The sequence below is a fragment of the Chelonia mydas genome, chromosome 8, assembly GCF_015237465.2.
Source record: "Chelonia mydas isolate rCheMyd1 chromosome 8, rCheMyd1.pri.v2, whole genome shotgun sequence".
NCBI lineage: Eukaryota > Metazoa > Chordata > Testudines > Cheloniidae > Chelonia > Chelonia mydas.
Window position 1 is genome coordinate 104177410 of NC_057854.1, and position 16959 is coordinate 104194368.

The following is a 16959-nucleotide window of genomic DNA, read 5'->3' on the forward strand; positions in this document are numbered from 1 at the left end:
ACCCAGAGCTCACACCCCATGCTGCACAGCTCCCCATAGCTCCGGCACCCCCAGACGCACGTCCCAGGGTGCGCAGCCAGGGCAGCTCTGTCCTTCTGGAGCCAGCCCCCCCCCCCCCCCCCCAGCACCCAAAGGGTTAAGCAGAGCCCCGATGGGTTAGCGGGGAGATCAAAGCCTCTTCTCATTGCTAAGTGGCTGTCGGTGGCACCGGGCAGCAGTGGGCAGGGCTCTGCCTGGTCCCGGCACACAGCACTCTGTCACCAGCCCGGCTGCTGTCTCCGAGACAGTGAAATATGGGCACAATTAGCCCGGATACAGTTCAATTATGATAAACAGCGTTTGCACCCTTTAAGCCGTGATTAAAAGGCCTCCTCCCATTGATAGAGAGACCTAATTTCACATTATTATCGCTCCAGCTTGGTTATAAAGCACTCCCTGGATTTACCCTCCCGAGATGAATGTGGAGGCTTCTTTATCATTTACACATCAGTAATGATGCGGCTTTCCCTCGCCCAGAACATCCATCCGCGGTGCCGAGGTGGGGGCTGTGCCCCCCCTCGCCCCCCGCCGGCGTGGCACGCTCTCCCCACGGCAGCCGGGCTCCGCTGCCACACGCAAGTGGGCAAAGTCACCCTTACGGTAACAGCTTGATGAATGGCCGGGCGGTAATGAAATGGAGACATCAAGGCGTGGGGCGAGGAAGAGAGAGTGGTAATCAGAGGGAGTGGAGCTGTCCCGAATCGGAGGGGAGCGGGAAGAAGGATCGCCTCTCTGCTGTGTGCTGTCAAGGGAGAAATTACACATTTACTCTTGCTTTTTCTTAAGGAGACGGCCCCCATAGATCAAAACATGGATTTACAAGCCAATTTTCAACATGAAATATAGACACCAGGAATCAATTTAAGCCCGGCTTCTATTTTAGCAAACGGTGCCTGCGTTTAGTCCCAGGTAAATAACACAAGCAGGCACCATTCCTCCCGCCTCGCCACCCGCAGCCTCTCTGCTCCAGCACCACCGCAGCTCCCCAGTGCCAATCCCACCGCTGGCAACGGGCAGCACCGTCCTCGCCAGCCCAGCCCTGCTCCAGAGCACACCGCCTCCCCGGAGCTGGGGCTTGCTGTCAAGTGCCGGGGCAAGGAGCTCTTTGGGGGAAGGCTTCGGCCCTGCCTGCTTCCCCCGGCCCTTGACACGAGAGCCAGCTCCTGCAAGGGAAAGTGGCGTTGGCCAGCAGGACTCCTGGCCACAAGCAGGTCAGAGGATCGGATGCTTGGGCTGGATAATTGAATCTTGGTCTCTACGTGAGCTAAGCTTGGGGACACCAGCACTTGGGCTGGTTCTTTGTCCGAGGACAGCACGTGGAGGTCCCCACTGAGATCAGGGCCCCGCTGGGGCGGGGAGGTCCCCAGTGAGATCAGACAGCCCCGGCCCTAATGAGCTCCCAGCCACATAGACGGACGAGGTGAAGGGCGGGAGGGAAGGGATGGGGCCGAGGCCGGTGCAGGAATCCGGCCTGTGCAGCATGCAGTCACAGCTGGCCAGGTGAGCCGCGGGAGCAGGGTGCCGTCCTGTCCGAGGACAAGCGTCCAGCTCCCGGACCGGCTGGGCCCCTGGGTCCAAGGCAGCGAGCCCCGGGGCCGCCACTGCCACTGGGTTAGGGAGGGGAGCAGAGTCCGGGGAAATCGGCAGGTCTCAGGCGGGGGCAGGACGGCAGCATGGTCGCATCGGGCTCTGCATGTGCAGACGGAGCGCCCCGCGCTGGGGGCAAACACTGGGCCCTGGCCCGGGGCGGGTCGTAAGACCCGTGGAGAACGGGGGTGGGATGGCGGGGAGCCCAGGGGTGGTTGGTGCTGGGGAGCGATCGGGGGTGGGGCAGTGGGGAGCCCGGGGGTGGTTGGTGCTGGGAAGCGATCGGGGGTGGTTGGCGCTGGGCAGCAATTGGGGCCACACGGCAGGGCTGGGGTTACCCCTAACCCTTGGGAGAGGATTGAGGGCTGTGGGGGGGCCAGGGGCTCAGAGCGCGGCCACTGGGCAGTGTGAAGACATCGGGGGGGGGGCATGAATGTGACACGAGCCTCCCGGGCGCGGATGGGGCCACAGGTGCAGAATGGCAGCTGCTCTCTAGGGACGCCCGCTGACTGGTCTGTGGGCCCGCGGGGTGGGTGGGTACCGTCCCTCCCTCCCAGAGGCGACACGTGCTGGGACGTGGCTCTGGGGGCTGCGCTCGGCCTCCGCCACCTCCTCTCCCATCACGGCTGCTGCTTCCCTGGACAGGGCCCTGCCCGACCCGACCCGCTGGCACGTCGGTCCAGGGCTTGGCCGTCGTCTTTCCCCAGAGCCCTGCCCCCTGCAGCCCTCCTGGCAGAAGAGGGTCTGGCCAGGCCCTGCAGGACCTGCCTCTGGGGGCACTTGCTGGGGACCCAGGCCCAGATCCTCAGAGGGTTCAGGCACCGAACCAGCCCTGAGTTCAGTGGGCGTTAGGGGCCCACGTACCTTGGAGGGTCTGTGCCCTCGTCCTGTCTGTGACTGCCTCTGTGGCTCAACTGGCACGTCGACACGCGGCGCCCCCTGCTGCCGGCTGTGTGCGCCCAGCGCTGGCTGCCGGACGGGCCTGCAGGGCATGTCGACACGCGGCGCCCCCTGCTGCCGGCTGTGTGCGTCCAGCGATGGCTGCCGGGCTGGCCTGCAGGGGGCGTGTGGCACGTCGACACGCGGCGCCCCCTGCTGCCGGCTGTGTGCGCCCAGCGCTGGCTGCCGGGCTGGCCTGCAGGGGGCGTGTGGCACGTGACACGCGGCGCCCCCTGCTGCCGGCCGTGTGCGCCCAGCGCTGGCTGCCGGACTGGCCTGCAGGGGGCGTGTGGCACGTGACACGCGGCGCCCCCTGCTGCCGGCCGTGTGCGCCCAGCGCTGGCTGCCGGACTGGCCTGCAGGGGGCGTGTGGCACGTCGACACGCGGCGCCCCCTGCTGCCGGCTGTGTGCGCCCAGCGCTGGCTGCCGGACTGGCCTGCAGGGGGCATGTGGCACGTGACACGCGGCACCCCCTGCTGCTGGCTGCGGGACTGGCCGGCCCCGGGTGCGGGGGGTGTGTGGCATGTTGACACGCAGCGCCCCCTGCTGCTGGCTGTGTGCGCCCAGCGCTGGCTGCCTGACTGGCCTGCAGGGGGCATGTGGCACGTTGACACGCGGCGCCCCCTGCTGCCGGCTGTGTGCGCCCAGCGCTGGCTGCCGGGCTGGCCTGCAGGGGGCGTGTGGCACGTGACACGCGGCGCCCCCTGCTGCCGGCCGTGTGCGCCCAGCGCTGGCTGCCGGACTGGCCTGCAGGGGGCATGTGGCACGTGACACGCGGCGCCCCCTGCTGCCGGCCGTGTGCGCCCAGCGCTGGCTGCCGGACTGGCCTGCAGGGGGCGTGTGGCACGTCGACACGCGGCGCCCCCTGCTGCCGGCTGTGTGCGCCCAGCGCTGGCTGCCGGACTGGCCTGCAGGGGGCATGTGGCACGTGACACGCGGCACCCCCTGCTGCTGGCTGCGGGACTGGCCGGCCCCGGGTGCGGGGGGTGTGTGGCATGTTGACACGCAGCGCCCCCTGCTGCTGGCTGTGTGCGCCCAGCGCTGGTTGCCTGACTGGCCTGCAGGGGGCATGTGGCACGTTGACACGCGGCGCCCCCTGCTGCCAGCTGTGTGCGCCCAGCGCTGGCTGCCGGACTGGCCTGCAGGGGGCATGTGGCACGTGACACGCGGCGCCCCCTGCTGCTGGCCGTGTGCGCCCAGCGCTGGCTGCCGGACTGGCCTGCAGGGGGCGTGTGGCACGTGACACGCGGCGCCCCCTGCTGCCAGCTGTGTGCGCCCAGCGCTGGCTGCCGGACTGGCCTGCAGGGGGCGTGTGGCACGTCGACACGCGGTGCCCCCTGCTGCCGGCTGTGTGCGCCCAGCGCTGGCTGCCGGACTGGCCTGCAGGGGGCATGTGGCACGTGACACGCGGCACCCCCTGCTGCTGGCTGCGGGACTGGCCGGCCCCGGGTGCGGGGGGTGTGTGGCATGTTGACACGCAGCGCCCCCTGCTGCTGGCTGTGTGCGCCCAGCGCTGGCTGCCGGACTGGCCTGCAGGGGGCATGTGGCACGTGACACGCGGCGCCCCCTGCTGCCAGCTGTGTGCGCCCAGCGCTGGCTGCCGGACTGGCCTGCAGGGGGCATGTGGCACGTGACACGCGGCGCCCCCTGCTGCCGGCTGTGTGCGCCCAGCGCTGGCTGCCGGACTGGCCTGCAGGGGGCATGTGGCACGTGACACGCGGCACCCCCTGCTGCTGGCTGTGGGACTGGCCGGCCCCGGGTGCCGGGGGTGGGGGGTGGCACGTGACACGCAGCGCCCCCTGCTGCTGGCTGCGGGACTGGTCGGCCCCGGGGGGGGGGGGTGGCACATGACACGCGGTGCCCCCTGCTGCTGCCTACAGGACTGGCTGGCCCCGGGGGGGGGGGGGTGGCACGTGACACGCGGTGCCCCCTGCTGGTGGCTGCGGGACTGGCCGGCCCCGGGTGTGTGGGGGGGAGCGTGGGCACGTGACACGCGGTGCAGGACTGGGCGGCAGGGGGCACGGGGCGGCGCGCGTGCCCCGGCGGGTCGCCTGGCAGGCTGCCGAGTCGCAGCGCGCTCCCCCCCTGGAATGCCGATTTCCGGCCCGGGCCCAGCTGAGCAGGACGAGGCCCAGCTGGCCCCAGCGGCCAGGATGTGAGCCCGGCGGAAGCCGCTCCGGACAGGGCCTCCGGCAGCCGGCCAGGGTCGCAGGGCGCTGGCGAGCTGGGTCCGGCGAGCTGGGGGGCGGGGTGGGGGGTGTTGCAGGGAAACTAACTCAGAGGGGACAGGGCCCGTAAAGGGCTGGGACAGCGGGCGCCGACCTGGGCCGGGGGGCAGGACAAAGGCAGGAGCAGCCCCAGGGAGACCCGCTGGAGTCCCCCAGGAGGCCCTGGAGCGAGGGGCTGAGTCAGGGGGGCTGGCAGAGCCAAGCTGCGTTGCTCGGCCTGGGGACGGTGCCGGGGGACTCGCTCCCTGCCCGTGAGTGTGACGGGGGAGGCCCCGGGACGGTGCAGGCGTTGGGCTGGGGGCACCGTGGGACAGAGGCTGCCGTGGAATTCCCCCATGGGGGAGGCAGGGCAATCCCCGGACCGGTCATGCTGGTGGGGGGCTGGGGAATCAGCCCCCGGAAGGAGCCGAGCTCCCACACGTGGCCCGGCCCCGGGGGAGTGGGCGGGGAAGGAGCCTGCTCCCAGACGGGATGAGATGGCAGAGCCTGCGGTGTGCAGCTGGCACAGGGCTATTGTGAGGTCACTGGTGCCAAGCTGCTCCCAGGATGTCATTGTCACAGGGCCAGGCCCCGGGGGTCGTGATCGTAGGGCCGGGCCAGGGAGGGTTGATACTGTAGGGCCGGGCCAGGGGTCGTGATCGTAGGGCTGGGCCAGGGGGTTGTTACTGTAGGGCCGGGCCAGGGGTCGTGATCGTAGAGCCGGGCCAGGGGGGGTTGATATTGTAGGGCTGGGCCAGGGGTCGTGATCGTAGGGTCGGGCCAGGGGTCGTGATCGTAGGGCCACGCCAGGGGGGGTTGTTACTGTAGGGCTGGGCCAGGGGTCGTGGTTGTAGGGCCGGGCCAGGGCGGGTTGATACTGTAGGGTCGGGCCAGGGGGGGTCGTGGTCGTAGGGCTGGGCCAGGGGGGGTTGATACTGTAGGGCCGGGCCAGGGGTCGTGATCGTAGGGCTGCAGGTGGGGCAGGGTTAATCGGTGGCTTTTTTTATAGGCGTTTACTCTGGAGCGTAACGACCTCACCTGCGGCTCTGGCGCCCCGTGGCCCTCCCTGTCTCCTGGGAGCTGCCCTAGGCTGCTGGGCAGCCGTGGGGGTCGTTTGCACTGCCCAGGCAGGCCGTGGGCCCTGTTAGCCGTTACCCCATGGGGGAGCCAACAAGCACACGCCCTACCCGGCAGCGGGCCAGCATCCCCGCCTGCCACAGCCCTCGGCGAGGGGCGTCCCCACCGTCAATCCCCAGCCAGCCGCTCACCGGCCGGGTACGCCTGCGGGCCGCGTTTCTCACCCCCCGGCGCTGCTGGGCCCCCGTGCCGCTGGCAGGGCTGGCTCGGGCCCTTTGCGAGGGGCTCTGCCGTCCCCAGGCGCGGGGTCAGGCGTCCTGCCTCGGCCCCGGGGGCCGGCCCTCACCCCGGCTCTGCTCTCTCCGCAGACGACTGTAAGAACATCGCTAACATCATGAAGACGCTGGCCCATAGAGGCTTCATCTTCAAGCAGACCTCCAAACCCTTTTGATCGGCGGGGCGGGCCGGACAGGGCTGCATGCGGCCGGCTCCTCCGCTGCGGGAGGACGGGCGAGAGCATTCGAACGGCAACCGAGGACAGAGGCGACGCCACAGCCAGCTCCGCTGCTCCGCCGGTAGAGATTGTACATACGGAAAGGAAAATCTCTGTGTAGACCCGACGTGGACCCCCTGTCTGGGCTGCTCCGGCCATCGCCCGCCATGCCCCCGGAGCCGCCCACGGCGCTTGCACCACCTGGTTAGAGCTGTAGTTCCTTCTTCTTTCTGTGCCCCTGGTTTCCGTTGCCCCCTCGTGCCCCGCGGCCGTGGGTCGCCCTCTTTCTTTTCTGTGTTTGTTTCCCTGTCGCCAGGCCCTGCCGGGCGCTGCCGGGCGACCCGCCGGCGCTGCGTGGCAGCTCCAGCCTGACATGGCCACAGGAGCCGCGCCCCCCGCCCCGCCCTGCCCCTCCCAGCCCGCTCCTCGCCCCTTTGCAGTGAACACTAACCCCGATCCCGCTGTGTGTCCCCGCAACCCGGCTTTCTGCTCCAGCTCAAGTGCCTGTATTCTCTGCCCGCCGGCTCGCCAGCCAGGGCTCCGGGCAGGGGGCGGGCGGCGGCAGGCAGCCTGGCCCTTCCGCTCGTGTCTCTCCCAGGGGGCAGGAGGGGGGCTCCTGCCCGCCCCCCTCCCCCCCGGCCAAAGCGGTTCCAGCTCCTGGGGGCACCAGGTCCATTGCTGGCAGTGGACGCACCAGCGAGTGCTGGCACAGAACGACGGTCATTCCTCTGCCCCCCCCCGTCCCACCGCTCCAGGCATGGGGTCCGTCCGCTGAGTGAGGGCCCCCTCCCCTGCCCAGCCCGCTGAGCTGCAGCTCTGCCCTCGCCTGCCCCATTCCCCGCGGGCCGGGCTCTGCCCCTCGCAGGCTCCCTGCCAGGCTCAGCAGCAGCTGGCTTGTTGCCTCTTCCCCTCCGACCGGGGGGACTTGGGCCCGTCCATCCAGGTGGGTTTTGGGGCAGGCCGAGAGGCCGTCCCCCTCGGCCCCCAGGCTCCGTGACAGCAGGGCCATGGAGGTCCTGTGGCTCAGCCATGACGCCAGATCCCTGCTGAGCCGAGGCCTCGCCTGGCGCTGGCCCGTGGTGATGCTCCGGTGCCCGCGCTCACGTGGCCCCGTGACCCGCCAGCGCCCGGGCTCCCTCCCGCCCCCCAGCCAGGGCTGAGCCGGCTCGGTCACCAGAAAGAAAATACAGGCACTGAACGTAGCGGTAAACGACTGCATGGTGTGTGGTGTCCAGCTCAACCAGCCGATAACGCAAACCCACCATCCCCATCGTCTAGTTATCCCGATCCTTGCTGTAAATGTGCCACATGAATAAAGTTTGGGGAAAAAGGTGCGTGTGTGTGCGTGTGTGTGCGGGGGCCAGGGGCTGTGGGGCATGGGAGGTGGGGGGTGCATGCAGAGGCCTGGGACTCGGGGGAAGGGGCGAGAAGGAGCTGTGGGGCAGGGCAGGAGAGGGTGCATGCAGGGGATGGGGGAGTCGTGGGGTGCCCCAGTGCTGCGGGAGGGAGCTAAGCCCCCCCCGTCTGCGAGGGGCTGGGGCCCGGAGGTGGTGGAGAGGCCCCCCAAGCAGGTCCCTGGCCCCCGAGAGGGCAGGGCCGGGGCAGAGGCGTTGCAGCCGGCTCTGAGCCCGCTGCAGGCCGGCGGCTGCTGGGTGCGGCTGGGTCCCGCCCCGCGAGTGGCTGGGCTGGCAGAGGGGCCACCCTGGCCCAGTGAGCGCCAAGCTCGGCCCCGCTAACGGCTGCACCTCAATGTCACCGGCACCCCCAGAGCCGGGCCGGCACCCCGGGCCCTCTGGAGTCTCAGCCCCGGGTCGCAAAGCGCTCCTGTCCCGCTGGGGGGGGGCCCACGGTGCGAGGCCTCCTGGGGGGGCCGGGCAGCCACGTGCCCTGGGACGAGCCCACGACTGGCAGCGCTCACGCCCGCTGGGGGGGACAAGTCCCTTGAGGTGAGCTCACCCCGCCCCCGCCGGCTCTGCCAGCCCCAGCCCTGCAGTCCCGTTCCCCCGCCCCCCTTCGCAGGGGGGAAGGGGCCCATCTCCCCCTCCCCCACCCGCAGAGCCCTGCAGCCCACAAGCCCCTGGGCTGCTCCTCGTCCTCTGCCCGCCCAGACACTGCCGCGCCCCTGCCCCCCTCACCCTGCAGGGCACAGGGGGCCACCAGCCTCCGCCCCACCCTGCTGTTCCAGCCCCTAAATTGGCAGGGGGGGATTCCCATCAGCCTTGGCTGCAAGGGTGGGGCTGTTTGCCCTGGGGCTCGGGCTCTGGGGGGGCTGGGATGCACCCTCCCAGCAGGGCTGTACTGCAGAGAGCTCGTTCTCCCCATGAGCAGTGGGGCGGGGATCTGGTTCTTGGGGCTAAGGGGGGCAGCTGCTGCGTTGGGGCCTGGCTGCCAGCACCCCGTGCTCAGTTGGGGGGGGGCAGGGACAGATCCCGGCAGCCAGCTCTGTGCTCAGCTCTACCCCCGGGGCAGAGGGGGCCCTGCTCCACCCGGCCCCAGGGAGGCGCTGTCAGCTCCCTGAGGCCGGGGAATGAACAGGGCGAGGCCTGGCCTGGCAATTCTGTGGGGGCACCCAGCGGACAGGGAGGGAGGGGTTCGGGGGGGCAGGGGGGGACATGGGAGGGTAGTGGATGCACAGCTGTGGGAGCCCCCTTCCCAATTGCGCCCGCAACTCTGGGGACCGGCAGGCACCGTTAGCCCCCGTGGGTCACTCCCTGGAGGCCTGGTGGTGCCTCAGCCCGCCCCATGCCGGACACACAACACGCAACCAGCAGCACCTGTGTGCCCCCCGCCCCTGCCAAGCCCCCCGCCCGCTGCTCACCAGGTCCTGTGCCCCAGCCTCCTCGCCGCCCGCAGGCCTGAGGGGCGCCACGTTACAGCCCCTGCCGCCAGCTCGGTGAGCGCCCAGAGCCAGCCCAGATGCCGTGGGGATGGGCAGGGTGCTCCGAGGCCTTCCTGTCCCACTATGCAGCTCGCAGAGCTTTGGGGGGCAGCGAGAGGCAACGAGGCCACGTGCCACGTCGCTGGCCGGCCTGCGGCTGTTTCCTCGCCTGAGCGCTGGCATTTCCCGCCCCGCACTCCCCCTCCCGGCCAGCCTAGGCACCACGCGGAGCCCAGACCGTCAGCGCCATCGAATGGCGCCCGGGCCGGCTGACACATCGCTGGAACACCGGTACCCGGCAGGCTGGACGTGGTGGTGGACTCGGCCCTTACTGAGAGCTGCCCCCCACAGCCCTTAATTCAGCTACTGCCACCCCCACCCCCCGTGCCTGGCCCCTGCCAGCCTGTCACAGGCCACCAGCAGGCAGAAATCGGGGGTGCCCATCGGGTGGCAGCCCAGGGAGGGGGATCCCAAGGCTGCAGGGGGGCAGCCAGGCTGCCAGCGCCCGCTGGTGCCCAGTGTGGGGAACCCTGGAGAGGGGCCTGGGGTGTTGCCCAGGCCTGGACTCAGACCCTGCAGCAGGCGTCTGCACCGGAGGGGGGGTCAGGTGATCATGCGCGGGGGGCAGCACCACCCAGCCGGGGAACTGGGCTTGGCGCAGCAGCTGCCCCTCGCTGGAGCTCACACGGTCACTGAGCCGCCCCAGCCTGGCGGGTGCATGGCCCAGGTGCAGCTCTCGCCAAGCCAGGGTCACATGGCAAAGCCCCCCCCAGCCACGCAGAGCACTGGGGCCGTGCCAAGCCCCCACGTGACCACCACAGTCAGGCTGTGTCTGCGCGGGGCTGCCCTGCCCCGGCTGCCAGCACCCCCAACGCACGCGGCGACCCATGGGCCAGGACTGGCCCCAGGCACGTTCCTGCCTGCAGGAGCCATGGGCAAAGGCCAAGTTCTGAGTTTTCAGAGAAAACTTGTTAGCTGCTGCCATGGACCCTGGTCGATACAACGGGCTCAGGTGATTACGCCGGGGGAGCCGTTAAACGCCTCCCCCCCATGGGGCCCGGGCGCTGCCCCTCTCCGGGGTGGCTGTGGCTCCTGGCGCGCGGGCCCCTCTGCCAGAGTGGCAGGTACCGTGGGGAGCTATGGCTGGCCTTGGCGTGCTCCGCAGCCCCCACGGGCCGGCAGCCCGGAGACCCTTTGCCCCCTGCCGGGTGCGGGTGATGCCCATGCGCCCGCCTGTGTGTGTAGCCGGCAGGGGAGAGGCTCCTTGCACCCTGTGACCCGGCTGGGCAGGTGTCAGTGTGGTGGGGCAGCGGGGCCAAGCAGCGGCGGTGGTTTGGGGCCCGTTGGGTGGAAAGTGGCCTGCTGGCAGGGCTCCCCGGTGTCTGTGCCACATGCCGCCATCCCAGGGCCAGAGCAGGGCAACGCCAGAAGCAAGGGAGGGACGCCTCCTATCGCCCGCACCGGGTATTGCACCCCTTATCCCCGCGCTCACCCGGCGTGGGGCTGAGTCCGGTGCCTCTGCCTTGGCTCGTGCTGCCGGCCCATGGCCAGGGCTGGCACCTCCCGAGCAGTGTCTGTGACAGCCCGTGCCCAGGGCCGTGCTGGGGCACGAGGTGCGTGCACGGGCCAGCAGCCCGGAGCCCGTGGGCCTCGTGCACTGCACAACCCTACTGCTGCCGCGGGTGGGGCCCGCGGCCTGGCCCTGCCAGGGCCCCCTGCCCTACAGCGACACCCCAGCCCGCGCTGGCCGGTCCGGGAGGGGCCTGGCTGGTGCCAGGGCTAGTCGCTGCTGCTCAGGGCCCACCGGTGCAGAGCAGCCCTGAGCCTGGCTCAGCTCGAGCGGGGAGCAGGCAGGGCCCAGCCCAGCCCATGCACCAAAGTGGCTTAAAGCCCCCTTAGCACCCCACCACCACCCCGTCCCCCACCCAGCAGCACAGTCACCATACTGGAGTCTCACACCACCCGGTCCCCTCCCTGCCCGCGAGCCCCCCTGCCCCTCGGCCGGCGCCCACCCCACGCACACAGGGCCAGAGGGTTGCAGCGCTGGGGCCGTTCTGCGTCTATCCCCAGATCAGGCTCAACGGCTCCAGGACCAGCGTCCCCCCCACCTGGGGGCCATGCCCAGGGTCTCGCCCCAGCGGTGGGGCCCGTGCTGCGGGGTGGGGGGGGGCGGGCCTGTCTCCACGCGCCAGGCTGGCCTTGGCGTGCCTGCTGCAGCTATCAAAAGGGCCCATGCAGTGTCTTTCACAGGAGCACTTGTAGGGCCGTGGGTGCCCCCCTGGGCACCTCCAACCAGCCAACGTGGCCAGCCGCTCCTGCCAGGGCCCGGTCCCGCGCTGCATCCCAGCCAGCCAAGCCCTTTGCAGCCAGACCCTCCTGGCAGGTGTTTCCAGGGCCAGGCTGCTGTGGTGGAAGGGGAGATGCTGCACCCGAGCTGTGCCCACCCTGGGCCCACAGCCCCCATGTTCCCTGTTTGCTACGTGCCCAGCGGAGCCTCCTGGGCCAGCCCAATGCCGGCCCCGGGGCTGTCACTGCGGGCAGCTCGCAGCCGGTAGCGCCAGGGGTTCTGGGTTCACAGGCCAGTGCCCAGCTTGGCGCCCGGGTGGGTGTTTCAGGGCTGGCAGTTAAAGGGCCCCTAGCCAGCTCCTGCCCCTGCGTGTGGGGTGGGGGAGGCTCAGGGGGACCAGCCTCGTGCCCCCAGGCAGGGACCGGCTCTCCAGGGGGGAGGGGGAAAGGCGATGAGGGGGGCAGGGTGAGCGTGCCCTGGGCCGGGAGGAAGGGCAGCTGAGGCAAGGGCTTGGAGGCCGTGGACTCGTCCCTACAAACTCGTCTCCACCCGCAGCGCTGGTGGGGCTCTTGGGCCCCGTGGGCACTGCCCCACGGGAGAAGCCGCCCCATCGCCGGGCCCCCGCTGTGTGCAGGGCAAAGCAGCCTCCAGCCCAGCTCTCAGCCCATGGCCTGGGGGCTGCCCCTCGCTCTGCTCTGGCTCTCTGGCCCAGGCAGGGGGGGACACGCCCTGCAGCCTGCCAGCGACAGCTGGGGGTACGGGGCACTAGCCAGCCAGGCCCGAGTACTGAAGTGCCCAGGCCAGGGCTCAGAGCTAGGCCCTGCCCCACAGCCAGGCCGTGGGGGGGCTACCTGGTGAGGAGGGAACGTGAGATGCCATTTTCCCAGCGAGCCCCAGACAAGCCGCCACTCCCGGCTGTGGGGACTTTGCAGCATGGCCTCTAGGCGTCTGCCCCCAGGGGCTCCCCGTGGTCAGGGCCAGGGCAGCCCTCAGCTCTGCCCCGGGCCTGGGGGTGGGCAGCCAGAGGCTCATGCTGGAGGCCCCACGCGGGCTGGAAGGAGAGAGTGGGGCAGTTAAAGACCCAGGACACCCCCCGGCTGCTGTGTCCCACGCTGGGGAGCCAAGACCGGGTGCGCAGGGGCTGGGCTGCGGGGGAGCAGTGGGAAGAGAGGGGAGGGAGGCTGTGCCCACGACCTGCCAGCAGGGCCACGGGGTGACGCACTGGGCTTGACAGCGGCGTGACGGCGACATGCAGAACCGCCCAGGCCTGCAGGGTGCCACGCTGGCGGGGCCAGACACCCCGTCTCGCAAAGCACGGCCAACACTCCACGCAGCAGGGGGCTCAGGCCCCCCCGGCACTGGCACCTCGCAGGCCACGGGCAGAGCCATGCGCTGGCAGCCATGCGCAGGCCACGGGAGAACAGCCAGGCCCGAGCCATGCGAGGGCCAGGGCTGGGGTCGGCCAAGGGGGGCCTAGCTTCTGCCCCTGGCCTAGGGGTGGCTAAAGAACGGCCCTGGCCCTCCAGCGCTTGGGGGAGCAGCCCCCCCTCCCGCTCAGCCATGCCAGGAGCCAGGGGCCGAGGCTGCCCCACCCAGCCTGCCTGGGAGGCCACAGACGGGTGGCACCTCAGTGGCAGGCCAGCTGCAAGGGGGCGGGAAGCCGGGACTCCAGAGCAAACAGTGCCAAGCCCCAGCCAGCTCTGCCCTGCTCCCTGCATGGCCCGCAGGGCCAGGGGGCAAGGCGGGAGGAACAGCCCCCTCCGTGCCAGAGCTCAGCAGGGTGCTAGGAGTGATCCCACACCCCAGGCTAATGAGGACACACGCGGGGGCAGGGGGACAGGGCTGTATTTACAAGGACACACACAAATCCAGCATGTCAGAGCCCACCAGGCCAGGCCCGCCGGTGCAGCGTGGCCACCCGCACGGCTCCGGCCACCTGCCCAGCTTCCCTGCAGCTCTCGCGGCCCCACTGCTGGGGGCAGGAAGCAGCGTCACCCCAAGGCTTGCTGGCAGCGCAGGGGTGTGGGGCCAGGCAGTGCTGGGAAGGGAACGGCTCTGGCTGGAATCCTTCCCCAGGCAAGGCCCTTCCCTGCCCGGCTCCCAGTCTGACGACGCGGCCCAGCGCTGACTCAGCCGGCCGCACTGCGCCGACAGGGCTCATGGCTTCTTCACCTTCTTGATGGAGGAGGAGCTGGAGGCCGACTCCCGGCGTTTTCTCTGCTCCAGGGGAGAAGGGAAACAAAAGAGAAGCAGGGTCAGCGGGGTCGGAGCAGTCAGCCCACGAACTCACCCGTCTGGCTCAGAGCCGCTGCGGCCTGGGGGCTAGCCCAGCGGGAGCCACGCCATGCCACGAGCTGGGGCCTCCTTGACCACACAGCAGATCGGGCCCAGAGGCTACTGCCCGGAGCCAGACGTGAGATTAACCCTTCACCGAGCCCCAGCATGCAGCTGGGCGGCTGAGCCCACTCGTGGCAGGCAGGAAATTCCCCTCCCAAGGGGCACGGGCCCCCAGCTGGCAGCCCCAATGCAGGGCGCGCTGCACGACGGCCAGGCGCGTTCTGCGTGGTGCCCAGCCCCGTGGCCGATGCAGCCCAGACGGGAGGGAGAGGCGCGCCGTATCCTGCTGAAATCAGAACTGGAGGGCACAAGCGTGTGACGGGAGAGCTGAGCGCTCAGCTATGGGGCGCTCCCAGCTGGGCTGAGGCAGTGCCGCCCACACCCGGGACAGGACCTAGTCCCCAGGGGACAGCGGGCACGAAGGCAGCTAGCGAGACTCCTGCAGTCCAGGAGCAGAGACCCGGCAGACTGCATGGAAGCCTGGTGCAGCTGGGCTCCCCGCAAAGGCCACTGCTCCTCGGGGCTGCACAGGCCACCCGTGCCAGAGCCTGTGGGGAATCGCACCCAGCAGACACCCCGGCCCGAACCCCCGTGTGCATGGGGGACTCCGCAGGGGCAGTCTGCACCGCTCAGTGTTAAAACCACATCCACGGGGATTTCCTCAGAGGCCTCGGCCCAGCTGCCTCTTAAGGCTCCATTTTCAGAGAAATACCAGGGCCCAAGAACTCGCCCAACAGCGTGAATAGAAGCCCTATAAAAAATCAAATCAAATCCTTGGAAATTGAGAGGCCCACAGGTACATTTAAAACCAAACCCCAGCCCGCAGACAAAGGAGCCAGGGCTTGGCGGCTTCGCTGGCAGGGCATGGAATTGATGGGGAAGCGCGTGTGCGTCTGATCATCTGTATATGGCAAAAGACCCATCTTTCAAATGTGTCACAAATTCATATTAATCACCCTCCTCTTGCTGTCCGTGGCACGGCTCCTCCAGTCGCCTTGGGCAACATTGGGAACGGTCTGGTTAAAAAAATGGTTTACATTATAATTTACACAAGCCTACAAGTCTAGCTGCTTTGAATGGCAAGGAAGGGTTTGAAAAGGGCTAAACACACACAGCCCAGAATAGATGTAACGTCTATATAAATATATAACAAGGCAGATATTCTAACTCCATCTGGAAAGAGAGAATGATTGATCTTAACAATGTAACTTCTAGCTTTCAAACCGGCTCAGAAAACAAGAAGTCAGCAGGAGTTCAGATAAAGGAAGCTTAAAAGTCAAATAATTCCGACTCTGAACCCGAGACTTCTTACACTCAAGGTCTTTTCCTTTCCCCATTAACGGGCTGACTTGTGAGCTTGGGAACAAAGCCAGGAATTCTGAGAGTCAACTCATTACGGATCAGTGAGTGGAGTCTGAGTCGCACAATTCAAAGGTTCTAATCTGGAGTAACTGGCTGAACTTCTGCTTGGAACTAATTTGTTCCAAGTTCGGCTCACCTTTCACCTCCCCAAGGCCTGCAGGGAAGTCCCTCCTGGGTCAGCAACACGCTGCACTGGGGGGACCCTGGCTTGGATTTCATGGCTGGAGCTGGACACCACCCCACCACGGAGGACAGCCAGGCTGGAGTGGTAGGGAGGACCTGAGGGATATGGCAGGGCTGCCCTGGTACCAGGCTTCCCACCAGCTAGACTCAGTGTCTCGCCACATAGCACCGTGCAGGACAGGCTGCTTCCCCCCCCGGCCCCCGCAAAAGAGCAGGGCACTCCTGCAACGTGCTCCCCTGAGCTAACCCGCAGCAGCTTCCGCTTGGCTGGCAGACTCCACCCCGGGCAGCTGCAGGGCTGGCAGGGAAGAGAGGCCAAGGACAGGCTGCTGCCCGTGGGACAGGGCAAGACCACCCCAGCATTGTCACATGGGTGGAGGGGTGGGACTCCCAACAGGATTCCTGCAGCCCCCTCCCCTCCCTCTGCAACGCACAGGAGAGCCGAGCCGGTGTCTCCCGGAGAGGAAAGGCCCTGCCTGGGCCAAGCTCCCATGTCTCACAGCTGAGAGCGGGGCCATGGGCGACAGTGGGGGACGGCAGCACTAGCCCCAGGGGTCCATCAGTGCAGCCAGCGCTGGGCTCTCAGCCCTGTCCCCAAGCTCGGCGGCGCTGCCAGGCTCCTTGCGAACACTCAGCGCCAACGGGAGCTTCCCAAGGAGGAAGGGTGGCCCTGGGAAGACGGTCCAGGCTGGAAGTCAGGGCTGTGCTCTGCCACCGACACCCTTAGCACGTCGCTTCCTCGCCCTGGGCCTCAGTTCCCCAAGCTGCCACACGGGGACAGTAACAACTAGCTCCCCTGGGAGGTGCTGGTTCGGGGGCTCAATCCATGCTGTGGGACCATGCCACCTCCTGCATTCATGCAGCCCCTTTCGGAGCATGTCCCTGATCCTGGGAAGGGCCCTCGGAAGCTACTGGACTATAAACATTAGGCGACAGTAAGGCTGGCTGGTACCTGTAACACCCTCCAGCCACACAGCAGGCCCTGCCCCAGGCTGGCTCAGCCCTTCGTCTGCCCCAGGGGCTCAGCCGGCTCTGCATGGAGGGTGCAGTCCTGCCAGGAGCGGGAGGCTGCCCAGTGTCCCTGGCAGAGCCCGTCTGCGTGGCCAGGCTCTGGTATCTCCGGCATGGTGCCAAACCTTGCTCTGCCGGTGGGGAGAGCAGCCCCCGAGCACACATCCTGCCAGGGAGTGGGCTGGCAGCGGTGGGGATGGGAGACAGACACGGGGCAGCTCTGGTGAAGCGCTGGGTGTGCCTTCGCCCAGCACACCTGCAGCCAGCCGGCCGGCCGGGGAGTAGCAGCACAAGCCTGCTCTTCCCCCAGATACCCCTCAGCTGGGATGTGATTTTTTCCCCTCCAAAGGTAGCATAAAATGGTCACAGTGTGAATGCGCTTGACCTTTTGTCTTGGACTAATCTAATTGTGTCGTCTTTGTGTAATCAGCCGGTAAAGGTCAGAGCTGTATTTAACATGGGGGGCCCTTTAGGTACCGAATTTGCCTTGCAGTGAATTAACTTGATTATATTTCTTTCAAATATGCCAGAGACCAGGTCATTTTAACCCTCTCCATG

The 16959-nt window shown here is 68.3% G+C and overlaps 2 protein-coding genes across 7 annotated transcripts in view; one reads left to right on the plus strand and one right to left on the minus strand.

Annotated features, from left to right (window-relative positions):
- ERI3 (ERI1 exoribonuclease family member 3) overlaps positions 1-7677 on the plus strand; it is a 232906-nt gene extending 225229 nt beyond the window's left edge. For all 3 annotated transcript variants that reach the window (XM_037907025.2, XM_037907026.2, XM_043553170.1), the window contains exon 8: positions 6219-7677. In XM_037907025.2, the coding sequence (XP_037762953.1) occupies positions 6219-6301 (83 nt within the window). In that variant the 3' untranslated portion in view covers positions 6302-7677. The remainder of the gene's footprint in view (positions 1-6218) is intronic.
- A 5660-nt stretch (positions 7678-13337) lies between these two features.
- Positions 13338-16959, minus strand: part of DMAP1 (DNA methyltransferase 1 associated protein 1) — a 52698-nt gene continuing 49076 nt past the window's right edge. For all 4 annotated transcript variants that reach the window (XM_037907013.2, XM_037907012.2, XM_043520796.1 and 1 more), the window contains one exon: positions 13338-13725. In XM_037907013.2, coding sequence (XP_037762941.1) covers positions 13666-13725 — 60 coding nt within the window. In that variant the 3' untranslated portion in view covers positions 13338-13665. The remainder of the gene's footprint in view (positions 13726-16959) is intronic.